Source organism: Camellia sinensis, chromosome 8 (assembly GCF_055761805.1).
Source record: "Camellia sinensis isolate YWXY chromosome 8, ASM5576180v1, whole genome shotgun sequence".
Lineage (NCBI taxonomy): Eukaryota > Viridiplantae > Streptophyta > Magnoliopsida > Ericales > Theaceae > Camellia > Camellia sinensis.
In genome coordinates this window covers 161,279,877-161,294,017 of record NC_138968.1, presented here as the reverse complement: position 1 = coordinate 161,294,017, position 14,141 = coordinate 161,279,877, and the positions used below count along the sequence as shown (strand labels likewise).

The following is a 14,141-nucleotide window of genomic DNA, read 5'->3' as shown; positions in this document are numbered from 1 at the left end:
GAATCCGGGATCGGCTTACTTGGGCTGAGCTCTTGTCTTCTCATATCCAGTGTTATCTCGGCTTCGCTACGGCGAACCAGTTTTCTTCTCTAGTTTGGACGCCTTTGTCCCCGGCGTGTCCTCCTCGGCTCTGGCATATTTTTCTATCCTGGCCATCAGCTCCTCCATGCTTTTTGGCAATGTCTTTGCCAGTGATTTTTGAAACAAGCAGTCATCCTTCAAGCCGCTTTTAAACAGCACGACCGCCACCTCTTGGTTGCATCCTGGTATTCGGTTGAATACCTCATAATACCTTTTGGCGTAGGTCCTAAGGCTTTCATCCTCGCCGATCTTCAGGGCCATTAGGGCGTCCACCCTTAATGGCTGTAGCTTGTTTGTCACGAACCTGGTCACAAACATCTCAGCCAGGCCTTTCCAGGTTTTCACAGTTCTTTTCGGCAACTTGTGAAACCAATCTGATGCAATTTCTCCGAAGGATAAGGGGAACACTTTATAGAGCAACGGCTCGTTCTCAGTGTACAATGCCATCGAGTTCAAGTACAAGCCGACGTGAAAGTTCGGGTCTGACTTACCGTCGTATATCTGAAACCTTGGCATACTGAACCTTTTCGGGGCCTCAAATTTGTCCAATTTTATCGAGAACCGTGTCCTCGGCTTGACAGGTGAGGTCACCTCGGCATCTTATCGCTTTCTCTGGAGGTAATCCATCAGATCCTCCTTGGTTCGTCTAGGAGCTCGGCTATCTCCGGATTTCAGCCTCTTTGGTGCACTACTTCTTGTGTCATTGCGAGTCCTTTTGGACCTCCCTTCATTGGTCGCATCGAAACAGAAGTCCTTCCCCTGAACATGCTGATGTTCTTTGGAGTCAGCTTCCTTAATGCGATGTGTCCTCTGTGAATCTCCCCTTCTTGATTCTCCTCGTCCGACCTCCCTTGAAGGCCGGTGAGAATGTTCCTTGGTCCTATCGTGCTGAGAAGTCGTAGGAGTTGTCTTCTACCCTCCTGCCTGGGCATCTTTCTTGGCTGCTGGAATCGGCGTATCTTGTGACGGGAATGGTGGCCGTATGACGTTGTTCTGTATCATGAAATTGATAACCGTTTACAGGTCCACCAATTTGTTCACCATTCCTTTCATCTCGTCGTCCCTTCGTAAGCATCTTTCTTTCCATATCTGGAGGTCGTCCTCGTTATAATACATGCTTCGGTCTGATTTCTTCGGCATGTCGCCCTCCTGGCCGATGTCCTCTTCTCCATGATTCTTATCACGAGTTTCTTCATTGTAGTTGTCTTATTTGACGCCATGGTCGATATGTTTCTCACTCTCAGTAGGAGTGTCATCCCCAACCTTCTTTTTCGATCTGTCGTTGGCCATCTATTCTCCTTTTGTTCCTACAGACGGCGCCAAATTGTGTGGGTGATTTTCTGACCACACTGCCAAATTAGTACTTAGCTGGAGAGCATTGGCAGAATAGATTAAGCGCGAATGACCTGCAACAGAAAAAAGAGTTTCCGGCGGTGGCTCGTCCACCCGGGGCCACTCCGACGATCAAGTCAGTACTCAATATCTCTCAAAGATACCCAATAGTGCTTAACTCACTATTCAGAATACAAAAAGCATACCTTAGATCCATGGGGGTGCCTCCCTTTTATAGCCAACACAATCCTAGTCCCAATAGGAGCCTAGCTCTAATGGACTTAGGATTACTGCTAATCTTGGACTCCCAGTAAGATTAGGATAAACTCTCTAAGAGTCTCATCTTTACCCAAACTAAAGTCTTCTCCCATTCTAGGACTCTTGTCCTTTATCCGCTTATCTCGGATTCCGACATCTTCGCAGATAACCTCGACCTACCCGAGATCATCTCGACATCATGACCATGACACGTGGCACCTCGACTGGCATTCCGGTGACACCTCGGCCACATGTCGTCATTCAAAAATTATGTCCCCACAATAATAAATACCTTGCTGAACCATTAATGTGAGTTTTAATCTTCCTACTACTATGCTCACAATCTTATCTTGTACCAAACCTTTTCTATTGGAATCAAGGCTGCCTTTGGCTCGAAGTAGGAAAGTCGTTGCTTTGTGCCTTTTAAAAATAAGCAAAAGAATAGTTTTGAAATTCTTTTAGTTATTATACTAGTTTATAAAATAAAATAAAAAGACATCTTAGGATTCATTTGGGAAGTGAGTTAACTTTTTGATTTTTTAACTTTTTAGTTATTTTAGTTTGGGGCTAAAAAGTCTCGTTTGGGAAGATTTTTTAAGTTTTTTTGATTTTTTGTGAGAGAAATAATGTAATGATTATGAGTTGCATGTGATGTTTTGTCTTATTAGACTAAAAAATCTATTTTATTTTTTTGTAACTATTTTAGCTAAAAAAGCCCCATCCTCAACTTCCCAAACAGCGGCTTAATTATGAAAACACTAGATTGATGTGTTGAATTATTTAAACTAATGAATAATTATTTTCATTGAAAAAAATTTAAAAAAAGGCTTGATATTATGAGTTATTTGAAATTAATGGGAAGTTATTTCTCAAATACATGGATTGTGCATATAATACAATTAATTATACTTATTCAGTTATTTACGAAAAAATAATTTTTTCAAATTTAATGTTGATTAAATATTATTTTGAGTTAACTATGTTATAAAAAATATTGAATGAATTAATAATTTTATTCATTAAAAATAATTTTTTTGATAAGTTTAATAATGTAAGCTTGATTAATAATTTTATAATTAAAATGTGAGAATTTAAATTATGAAATGCCTCATATTAAGAGTTTACTTTAAGTCCCCAAAATTTTGAAGTTGGCAAAATCGGGTTGGACGAATACATTCGAATTGGGTATTTTTGGCATGCTGCGTAAGGTTCATGCGTGGCAGCAATTGCAGTAGTGAAATACAAGGTCTTCTATTTCTTGGCCCATCATTAGGCCCATGTTCATGTTAACTTTTGTCCCTATCATCATACCTTTGCTTCTGTAAAACAGTAATTCTAGAAACATTTTGATTGATGAACTTGAAGTCACTTTATTCTTTCTAAGATATATGTTAGTTAAAATTCACAACAGAGTGATCCAAAATAATCAAGCATCTCTTTTATTAGTTGTTTTATTTATGAATGGGTGAGGAGTAATAAAATTACAAATTCATAATACACTTGTAAATGACAGACCTGTCACATATTTAAACTTATATATATGTATTTTAAATAAATAATAATAGTAAATAATAAATAAATAATTATATGATATGATATGTCCTTGAACCATTCAAAAAATGCATGTTCTTGGACATGTTAATGTCTCGAAATTAATAATACTAGAAACTATGTGAATTGATTTTGGGAAGCAAAGGTCTGTCCGAATTTCCATGATGAAGGGACGACATTGAAGAACTCTGAAGTTTTTCCATCAGCCAACATGAGTTTGAAAGACAGAGTTTGAGTTCGAAGATCCACATTGCTTTGCCAATTTGCGCCCCAGTTTCGGTGCATGCCCACCCAAGTTCGGGTCCTGGAGCTCCGAAGCCATGCAGCCCTAACATCTCCACTACCACCCACATTCGAGATCATAATCATGTTGAAATTTGATTGTCCTTTCAAGGTAAAACGAACTCCTCCTTTCCTTCTACATGCCACCCTTCAATCCAAATCATATGTATAATTTTTATTTTTTTAAGAAAAGGTGAATAAAATACAGTGCTAGTCAAGGATGGATCTAGGGGTGTGCAAAAATTGTAAAAATTATGTACATTATACTAATAATTAGTAAAATAATTTCAAAATATAAGAAATTACATGTGTTTTTGCCTCTTCAAATTGGTGCTAGCAACATTGTATTCTGTATGTTTTCTTAAAAAAATTTATGTGGTTGTAGTATTACGTTTTTCATTTTGTTATGGTTACCCTCTTTTGCTAAAATGTGTTATTTTATTTGTATATCATTAGTTTTTGGCTAACGTCGATATACAAATAAATTTTTTGTACAAATTTTTTACATGCAAATAATGTGTCATTTTGTGTTCCTTTGCTTTTAAAAAAATAAAAAAATCCATTATCGTGAGTTAAATTTTAAAATGCTACTCTCACATCATTTCACGTTGAGTTTATATATAACAATTCTGTTTCTAAATCATTTTTTTTAATATATTACATATTGTAGTGGATTACCTTCTATAGGGTACAGGGACAATGCCTTCATTGCCCTGTCGTGCAATGCGAAAGAAAGCAGGCATAGACATGTCGAAGTGCTTACGTGGCAGATTGCACCACCCTCCATTGTTGTTCGGAGGGCAGAAGTTGGTGGCAGTTATGGTGGTGACTGCACGGCGGAGACACCACTTTGGGTCGAGGTTGTAATCGCACATGAGTTGGTAGCAAGCACCACATGCCTCACCCCCTCCGAAGAGCACACCACTTACTGCTGCTGTGTTTATTCCAAATCCAGCATGGAATGTGTTATCATAACCACATGCTCCACCTGACCACAAGATTGAACGACTTTGATCATATTATGATCTTTCATATTCACAAGAAAATATCATAGTTTGTTTATGTTAGCATTCCATATTGGTTTTAGATGATATTTAGAATGAATATATAAGACGACGTAAGACATTTTCATTGTGGAGATGTATTTTGAATTGGAGTCTAAAGAGATACATTCGTAATTCTACTCTCTAATACTAAAAATTGAAAGGCATTTTAGAGTACGAACAAAATATTCAACCAACATCTGAATTGGTACATTAATAGAGCATGCATTGCTAAAATGATCAATTAAAGCTAAACTTTAACAATAAATAATATTAAAATGTTATATTTCAATAATGTTACTCCAATGGTATAAATATTATTATTATTTTATTGCAAATAGTCAAATTCAAATGCTAGTTGTGTGTTTGTTTTATCATGAGAAAGTGAGAAGTTTTGCCAAAATTCAGTTAATTCCAATCTTGAGTTTCTTGCTTAATTTTGATAGTAATAGAACTTTGAGCTATTTTTTAAGAAAAACATCTCTTACCCATCTTACAAAATGAGAATAGTTTCTCTCCAATTCCAATACTAAATTCAAAATTTTATGAAAGTTGGTAAGTCTCAAAGTGAGCCCCGCTGTTGTAGAACTTATACATTTCTCACTGTGAAATATGTTGAGAGTGTGATATTGAAAGAGTGAGTAAGCTCTTTGATTCAACGTATATAAACTGTAAGAAGAGGCTCCATTATATAGGAGCTGCTATACAACATCATCATGAGAGAAAAATCATATAAAAGAGAAAAGGGGCCGAAAGCAGCTGAAAGAATCTTATGCTCTGTCCTATAAGCAGAGTAATATATTATACTATATGCATTATATATTAACAGAGTAATATATTATACTATATACATTACATTATACATTAACACTCACAAAATTTTGAAGTGAACCCCAATTCATTTCGAGAAAAACCTAACCCTAATTTTAGGAGGCAATTGGGACCTAACTTAGATAAGAAACTAAAAACAAACACTTACCAAGGGTGGTGGGACTTTGATTGGCTCCATAGAAAGTAGCATGACCGTTGAGCCAACGGTTACCTTGTCCATTGACACCCTTCAAAACAATACCCACAAAAGATAAAAACATCCAAAACAAAAGTGAAGAAGGAATATTAGAAAGTAATAAGGTCGCCATTGTTAATTGATAATATATTATCTATCAATCAAGACTCAAAACCAAGTTTCAATGTCTGCATGAAATATCTAAAAGAGTGCACTCATTTATAGACTAATTAATCTGCAGAGAACGCGGTAGTCGGTGATTATAATAGAGATTGAGAGAGATAGAGAAATCTCATCTGTTTCATAAGACGCGTTTGTTTGTAGTGTAACTTGTTCATTCATGTCCCTTAAGGTACGGAACAGTACCACGTAGTACCATTTGTGAGTGGGAGACAATGGGAATGCATGGGCATGTGCTTGATAGTGCTCTTTGTTTAAAGTCACCTCTGTCGGTGTTTTGTATTGGCATACCTCATTATTAAGGTAAGGATTCGCTAATGGTCGTTGGTTCATAAATTTAGAAAGAAATTTAGAAAGAGAAAGAGAAGTAACGTATAATTATATTTTATTTGCATTTTGTTCATTTGTTTTTTCTTTTAAATTTCTATCAAAATTTATGAATCAAACTGATGTAATAGTTATTCGTTAACCTAAATGCTAACAAGTGTTAATTTTGGGATTAGTATAAAAAGAATATTTTTAAAATGATGAGAAAGTTAAAAAAATATTTTCAAATGAATAAAAAATGTTTTTTGAAACTAGTAAAAAGTTTTTTGAGTTTTACAATTATTTTTCTGGCTATTTGTTAGTAAAAACCTTTCACTAATGCTAATAACACGTAATTAAAATATGGGTTATAAACAAATGCAATGATAGAATGAAATTTATTTTAAATGTAGATCCTTTTATAATTGCATTTAATCTTAGCCTTTTATTACATTTTTTGTGAATGGTTTTGTGCTTCTAGCAGTGTTGATATCTATGAAGCATGGGTATTTTAAAAAATATATCGTATTTGTATCGGGTACTTATCGGTGTATGATACCTCGTCTGATACATCTGGATATATACCGAGTACACGAAATACGTACCTAAATTTTTTCTTCTTAATTTTTGGCATACTAGACGTACCTAGTATATACTCAAGCCGTATCGTACCTCAGTTGAAATAATATTTTCTTTTACTATAAAGATAAAACTCCTTTCACTAGATTTTTTTTTTTTTAAAGTTTTATACTTAGCATGATTTTAAAATTAAAATATGGTTTGTAAGTTATTTAATATAATAACATTTAATTTTGATTTATACTTTTACTTTTGGCATTAAATGTTAATTATAGGTTAGATCTTAACAAATTAAACCATTTAATTGGTTTTTGCATTACTTTAAATTAAAAATAAATATTTTTTTATAAGCCTAACAAGCCATTCCCATACCTTACGTTTTTTTAGATTTTACCGTATCAACGTACCCATATCGTAACAGTATTAATATTCGTACCCATACCTATATTTCATAGGATGATATATATATTTATTATTTAAAAAAACAATTATTAAAAAAACTGATACGTATGATAAATGTTAAAAAAATTATTTATTTGTTGGTGAAAAAGTTGGGTAAGATTTATTTATTTTTTTGTAAGCTAAATAGTCATTTGCTAACCGGCAAGTTTTATTTTATTTTATTTATATTTTTTGAGACAGATTATGATCAACTATTTTACCCATAGTTTTCATACCGTTTTGAGTCCTTAAAGCAATGCAATTTAATTTGGTTTAGTTTAATTATTAAATTTTAAAATTACAATTTAGTTTGAGGTTAGCTTCAAAATAGAATTAAGTTGGTCTATGAACACTTCTAATGGAGTTTATTGGGGTTGTTTGTTGGAGATTATTTTAAGTTAAAAATTGAAAATCAGAAAGCATATATTAAAAGTATCTCTCACCTAATTTTTGAAAAATTAGCTTTTTTTAAAAAAAAAAAAAAAAACTTATTTAAGCTATTTTTTCCTAATAAATTATAAATAAAAATTATACCAAATAATTTAGCATAAACTCTTATATTAAAATAAGTTATAATTGTCAGCTTGTTGTGGGTCCAACTTGTGATAAAGTGGCGGAAGAAAACGCCAAATGTTGTCAAGCCCATGTTTTTAGATCTTGGAATTTCTTTGGGATAAGCAAAGAATAAGGGGGTTCTTATATTTTAGTAGTGAAATGATTATTCATTGAATTTGTTATTGTTCGAATTTTGGGTTAGTTAAATGACTTATCGGAAGATTGGTTTTATCCTCGTCCATTATGATTGTCACGCTCGTCTATTATGCTCGTCACCCCCTATCATCCGAATGATTGGACGATTAATCCGTCGAACGATTAATATGAACAAATTCAGACAATTCAGATGATACTAAATTTGATAAATGTAGCATTGTTGATTTTAATATATCTACGACAGTCCAAGTTCCAACTGGAACTTTCCAATGTAGAGGGAAATTAAAGTCTTTTCACTTTTTCAAGTTTTTTCTTAATTAATAGCAATTACTTAGATCTATAATACTAATTAGTCTATAATACATAGGCTGTTGTGCCCTCTTCTGGAGGCTCATCCCAAGTTTCTTTTGATAATTCGAACTGTTTATATTGTAGAGTTTGTTGAATAGATCATCTATGTAAAAAATTAAGTTGATTGGATATCTATAACCTTATAACAAAAGCACATTTGTTTTTTAAAAATTAATGGTTAACATAATTTTGATAATTTTTTAAAAATAATTAGAATTTAATCATGAGATTACGAACATCCGATTAACTTAATTTTTTATATGAATAATATTTTTAACAAACTATACAACATAAATAATTCAGATTAACGAAAGAGATTTAGAACGAGTCTCCACGAGGGGCACAGCAGCACCCCCATGTCAATAATATACATAAGTCTGTATCTGCAATACCATTATTCACAAACAAGGTGCCCAAGGCCAATAGTCCAAAAATGTGGATGCTGTTACTTTCCACTTTTTATTTTTTATTTTTTTTTTTTAAAGAAAACAGAAAATTCATAAAAATAAAATAAAATAAAATAAATGAAATTGAAAAATAATCATAAAAAGATAGAAAAAGTTATGTCCAATATTATAGGCAAAAACATGTTTTGGATTCGATAGCTTGTAAACATAGACATATATCATAGAAGTTCATTACTCTACTTCACTATGAAGAACTTCAATAAAATTGATGAAGAAGTTGCTAATCATAAAATTGAGTGTATTGTAGGTTGAGTTGGGCAAGGCACATTGATTCTTTGAATAATATAATGAACAAATAACTGAATTCTGATTGAAATAGGGGCATTAATTCTTAAGATATGTAAGCATTTTTTTTCTTCTTTCTTTTTCTAAAGCTGACTTTTTTCTCTTTTCTTTACAAAGCTGACTCTGCAATTTGTAATAGCTGTCCCTTATAATTTTTATAACGACCCTGCTGGAGACCCCAGCACCCCCACCTCCACGTGGGGGGCTGGCAATGGATGAAAACCAAAAAAAAATATATATATATATATATTTTTGGACCAATCAGGAGAGACCCCCAGTACCCCACTGGGGTCTCATGCATTTTCCTTTTTATAAATATATGCATATGCTGCTGTTCACAAAAAAAACAAAATAAAATTAAAAAAAAAACATGAATATGCTCAAGTAGGAATGGACCTAGGAGCAGCTGAGCCAACCGCTCCAAAAATTTTCGTAATATTAAGGTTATAAATATTTTTACATTATATTAGACTAAAAAAAATTAATAGCTGAAGTTAATAGCTCAATTTTTGTATATTTCAAAAATTAATAGCTGAAGTTAGAATCATGCATTTGTGCTTATACAGATTCCTCTCTACATCCGAATATTGATGCACCTTTCTCTAAAACAGAGAGATACCTTCAAATAATATATATAATTTGAAATATACAAAAATAATAATAATTGTAGAAAATTTATAAAATTCAACAAATTTATAATTTTATCTCACGTGAGAAAGAAAGTGAAAAAGAAAAGCACTTGGGGAAAACTATCTCTGCATGACCAGCTAGCTACTTTTATCCCACTCCAATATATATATATATACATTAGCATATCACTCGTGCTATGCACGGAATAATTATAAATATTTATATTTATTTTAATTTTTTTAATATATAAATTTTATTTTTTAAAATTTTTTTATAAAAATAATTTAACAATCTTATCACTAACCATAGTGTATGAGAGAAGTTAAAAAGGGTATTGCAGTAACTATACACAGATTGTATTTATAATTATTTGTTTGAGGGGATTTTAAATGCTGATAAAGAGATTTTAACTAAATCAATAAATGCAGGCATGTGGATTAAAAAAAGTTAATAAATGCTGATAATGGGATTTTGAACAAATCAATAAATGCTGAGTTTTTTTTTTTTTAAATAAAAAATTTTAAAAATTCAGATTGAGATATTGAAACTCCCAGAGGCCTTGGGGGTTAAAAATCTCATTTTACTTAATATATAGTATATATATATAGATAGATATATAGATGGTGGTAACCCATGCTATGCACGGAACTTTGTAAATTAAAAAAAAATATTATAATTATTAGATAAGCTTTAAAGATTTAAATTTTTTTTTATGTTATAATATAATATATAAAATATATATAGATATCTACAACTTTAATAAAAAATATTATCTGATTTTTTGGGGAAGAGAAAACGAATGCAAGTTTTAATTTTTTTTTTTTGAAATTGGTGAGAGAGATTAGGAGGGAGAGATTGTGAAATATTTTTGTTATTAAATAAATAAATCAATTAATATTTTTTTAATCTATTTTGTAAATTAAAAAATTAATAATTTTAGAAAATTGATTAATTTGTATTACTAAATTATAATTCAAATTTAGATGTTATATTTTTTTGAGATCTATAACTAAATTCTTATCTTATTTATTTTTGTGTGTAACTATAGTGTATGAGAGAAATTGAAAAGGGTACTGCAGTAATTATGAGATAAGTCAAAAGGGATTATAGGTTGGGAGAAGTTAATAAATGTTGAGGTTGGGTTGGGAGAAACAATAAATGCTGAGGTTTTTTTTTTTTTTTGGTAAATCAAAAAATTAGAAAATTAGGATTAGGAGATTGGAGCTCTCACAAGGCCTGTGAGTTAAAAACTCCATTTTGCTTAATATATAGTATAGATACTAGTGTATGCCCGTGCCTAAAGGCACGGTATAAATAATATTAAGATCGAAATATATTTGTAATTTATATACGTATCATATTAAAACATGTGGAGTCTGTAACATTTTTTCTTCTTAAAGAACTTTTAATAATTTTGCTTGTACCATACCCTCTACAGAATTCAATTAAAAATAACAACTTTCCCTAGTCTTAATGCAAATTAAGGAATAAACATATAAAATTTATAATGTTCATTAAAATTAAAATGGTAAACTAAAGTTCTGCAATTATAATAAAATAAAATTAACCAAACAATGCACACCAGCTAATATTCTACAATTCTAAAAAATTAAAATTGGATACCAAACAATGCACGCCAGTGCTCTGCAATTCTAAAATAATTTAATTAAAACAAAACAACAAACAATGCAAACCAACCAATCATCTGTACTTTAAGACCAAACAAAAAACAAAAAACAATGCACACCAATGCTTTCCAAATGTGAACGTAAGTTCAAATAGTCTTGTGAGGTGTATTCATTCTAAAGCCCAACCTCCACTAAAGCCTTGTAAATGGTCTCATACATCATTTGCATTGTTTTGTTCTGTACAATAAATGAGAGATAATTTCAAAATCAAAAATTGATCCTTCTGAAGTATATACATTGATGGGCAGATTAATAGAATTTTTTGATTTCCCATTGGAAACAAATTAATCCAATGAAAAAAAAAGCAACAAAGTTATCCATCTCTGAAGTTGCCTTTAAAATGCAAAAGTACAATGCTATGCGTTGAAGTCATAATTGGTTCCTACCTGCCAAAATAAAATCCTTTGTGTAGCAGCACCTGTTGGATTGCCTTATGGCCACATCAGAATAACAATATAAGCTACAAACCTCTCACGTGCTCTGATTTTCTCAGCAATTTTAAGTGCAATTTCCATGGGAATCAAATGGTTCACACCAACAGCAAGAAAATATGCTCACAATCAGTATTCAGTAAAGGAATTTCAAGCATAAAAGCTTAGGAAAGCATTTATTTATTGTCATATCAAAGGCCACTTCACTCTCAACTAAAACACGATGTAGCAAATCAAAAGAACTACCTAATCCTATTAAACCGTCTACCGTAAGTAAAGACACAGAAAAAATCCTCAACCAGTCTCCTTGTTTGCTACAACCAAGCTAGTTTCACTACCATCACATTGAAAGCTTATGCCATTAGAGAAATGAGTAACTTCATCAAGATGTATGGGTAACTTCATTATTTGTATCCTTGACACTCCCACTCACATGTGACCATGCTCTCATTCATTAACGGATAGAACACTAGTTATCCCAAAAGCTTAAATTGTCAATAGATGAGCCCAATAATGTATGTTATGTTAATACTCAATAAATAGTGTTGAAAAAAAAGAATCATAGTAACATATCCTCTTCCCATGGCATCCCAATCAACCTTTTTTCTTTCATTCTTAGCTAAAACATAGAGCCCCAATGCAAGGGCAATTGAACCCACAATTATTAAAAAAATATGAAGTTATCACCCCAATTAATTATTGAATAGGTCCTTAGAAAATCAATATTCTGTAAGTCATTATTGAACCTCACCTCTGAAATTCATTAGACATTCCACCATAATCTCCTCCATATTTACCTTGATAAATGAGAGCTTGCTCTGCAAAAATTGGCTCATAGTTTAGCATCCAAAATAATATGCTATAGTCTAGTACTTGCAGGGAAGCAATCGATGAAGCTATGTTGCCATATTAGCCTTCAGTACATCATAATGTGTTCTAAACAGAAACATGTATTGAAACTATAAAAAGCTGGCCTTTTTAAATTAAGCAGTGAATCTAATCAATTCAAATCGAATAGTCCATGTAAATAAAACCCAGTAGCCTAATCGACTATACAGTGCCCATAATCACTTCAAGTAATTGTCTATATGCCTAAACACTTCATTCGTGACACCATTGTTTTACTAATCCTTGGTGAATGTAGCTCAAGAAAACAAATAATTTAAAACACCTCCAATAGGTCAGATTTGTAGATTGCTGCCAATTTGTTTTCTTTAGTTTTTTTTTTATTTGGATTAAAATTTAGCAGAGTGATGCTACATTACTGAGAGATTTAACTCACATGTGAGTTGCAAAATTCCTTTCTAATCCCCCTGTTTTTTCTTTTCTTTTCTTTTGCTAGGCTAAGAAAATGCAAATTCAGGGAGGCCAAAGCTAACAGTAAATATCACATCTCTGGCAATGTTAAACATATGGATGAGATCAAAATCCAATTTGAACCATAAACTTCCTCAACCAGTGATTTAGTAGAAACACCAAATTCAACACTTAAACTGAACATGTTTCACTGTTTAGTGAATCCTACCAAACACACCTTTCCTTTCCTAAAATGCAGCAATAAAATTCACAAATTCTGAACCACAAAACAACACCCAAAATATTTAAAAGCAAAAAATATCAAAACTTTCTTCTGGGTATTGTAGTAACCAATTGTTAAAACAAAACCCTCTGCTGGGTTGCTGAGATTTCAATGTAACATTAAACTGTACTGTTTCTGTGATTGTTCATATACATATATATGCGTGAATCCAACGAAACATAACTTTCCTAGTATGCAGCAACAAAATTCACAAATTTTGAACTACAACTGTTTGTGTGTGTGTCTGTGAGTGAGTGAATCAATTGGGGATATTATTGAATTGGATTACCATTAGGATCTGGTTCAGGTGAGCTGATCAAAGGGGCGTGAAGAGAAGGAGGGTAATATCGATTAGAAGAAGCAGTAGCAGATCGCATTTCGTCGACGCTGACTTCAGTTCCAACCAAGGAAGCTGTTGGAATTATAGAACTAGCCCTTTCCACGTACTGATACGAACTTCATCTCTCGAAGTTCTGTTTTTCTTCTACTACATCGCTCTTCTCTGTCAATTAGAACCCAAATTTACAAATCAAAACATTGGGGAAAATCAAAATTGAAAGCCTATGAAACTGGAATTTTACCTGAGAGCAATGCCTCCTCCATTGTAGTTTCTTGTTCCATATTTCTTCGGAGAGAAAGAGAGATTGAGATTCAATTATGCAATGACATCATCATATAGGAGTGTATAAATACTTAGTAGAGTCTGTAAGCCACTTCTGCAAACCAAATTTCATGCCAAAAGTGACTTCAACTATCCAGTTTTGAGATAATCATTAACCATGCTCAAGTCCACCAGGTATTCTTAAATTGCATCAATTTTTTCACACCATAATATCTAATATTGCATAACATAAACAAAAATGCCAGACGAAACTTTTTTAAGTTTTGGTTGGGTAGTCTTCGATCTATAGAAGATTCTATCATTTATGCTTTCAGAAAA

At 32.3% G+C, this 14,141-nt stretch overlaps 1 protein-coding gene and 1 long non-coding RNA gene across 2 annotated transcripts in view; both read right to left on the bottom strand.

Annotated features, from left to right (window-relative positions):
• LOC114310151 (uncharacterized) overlaps window positions 1-14,141 on the bottom strand; it is a 46,763-nt gene that overhangs the window by 17,048 nt on the left and 15,574 nt on the right. The gene's annotated exons all lie outside the window — the stretch shown is intronic.
• LOC114310093 (expansin-A12-like) lies at window positions 3,085-5,747 on the bottom strand. Its single transcript, XM_028256004.2, has 3 exons — window positions 5,527-5,747; window positions 4,183-4,492; window positions 3,085-3,652 (listed from the first exon to the last, which is right to left on the bottom strand). Exons 1-3 carry the CDS (start codon window positions 5,684-5,686, stop codon window positions 3,340-3,342), a joined length of 783 nt encoding a protein of 260 aa, XP_028111805.1. The 5' UTR covers window positions 5,687-5,747; the 3' UTR covers window positions 3,085-3,339.

Coding starts and splice junctions, on each gene's coding strand:
- LOC114310093 (XM_028256004.2), bottom strand. CDS start 5,686: ATGGCGACCTTATTACTTTCTAATATTCCTTCTTCACTTTTGTTTTGG. Junction 4,493..5,526: donor TCAAAGTCCCACCACCCTTG/GTAAGTGTTTGT, acceptor TCTTGTGGTCAG/GTGGAGCATGTGGTTATGAT. Junction 3,653..4,182: donor GTCCCTGTACCCTATAGAAG/GTAATCCACTAC, acceptor TTTGGATTGAAG/GGTGGCATGTAGAAGGAAAG.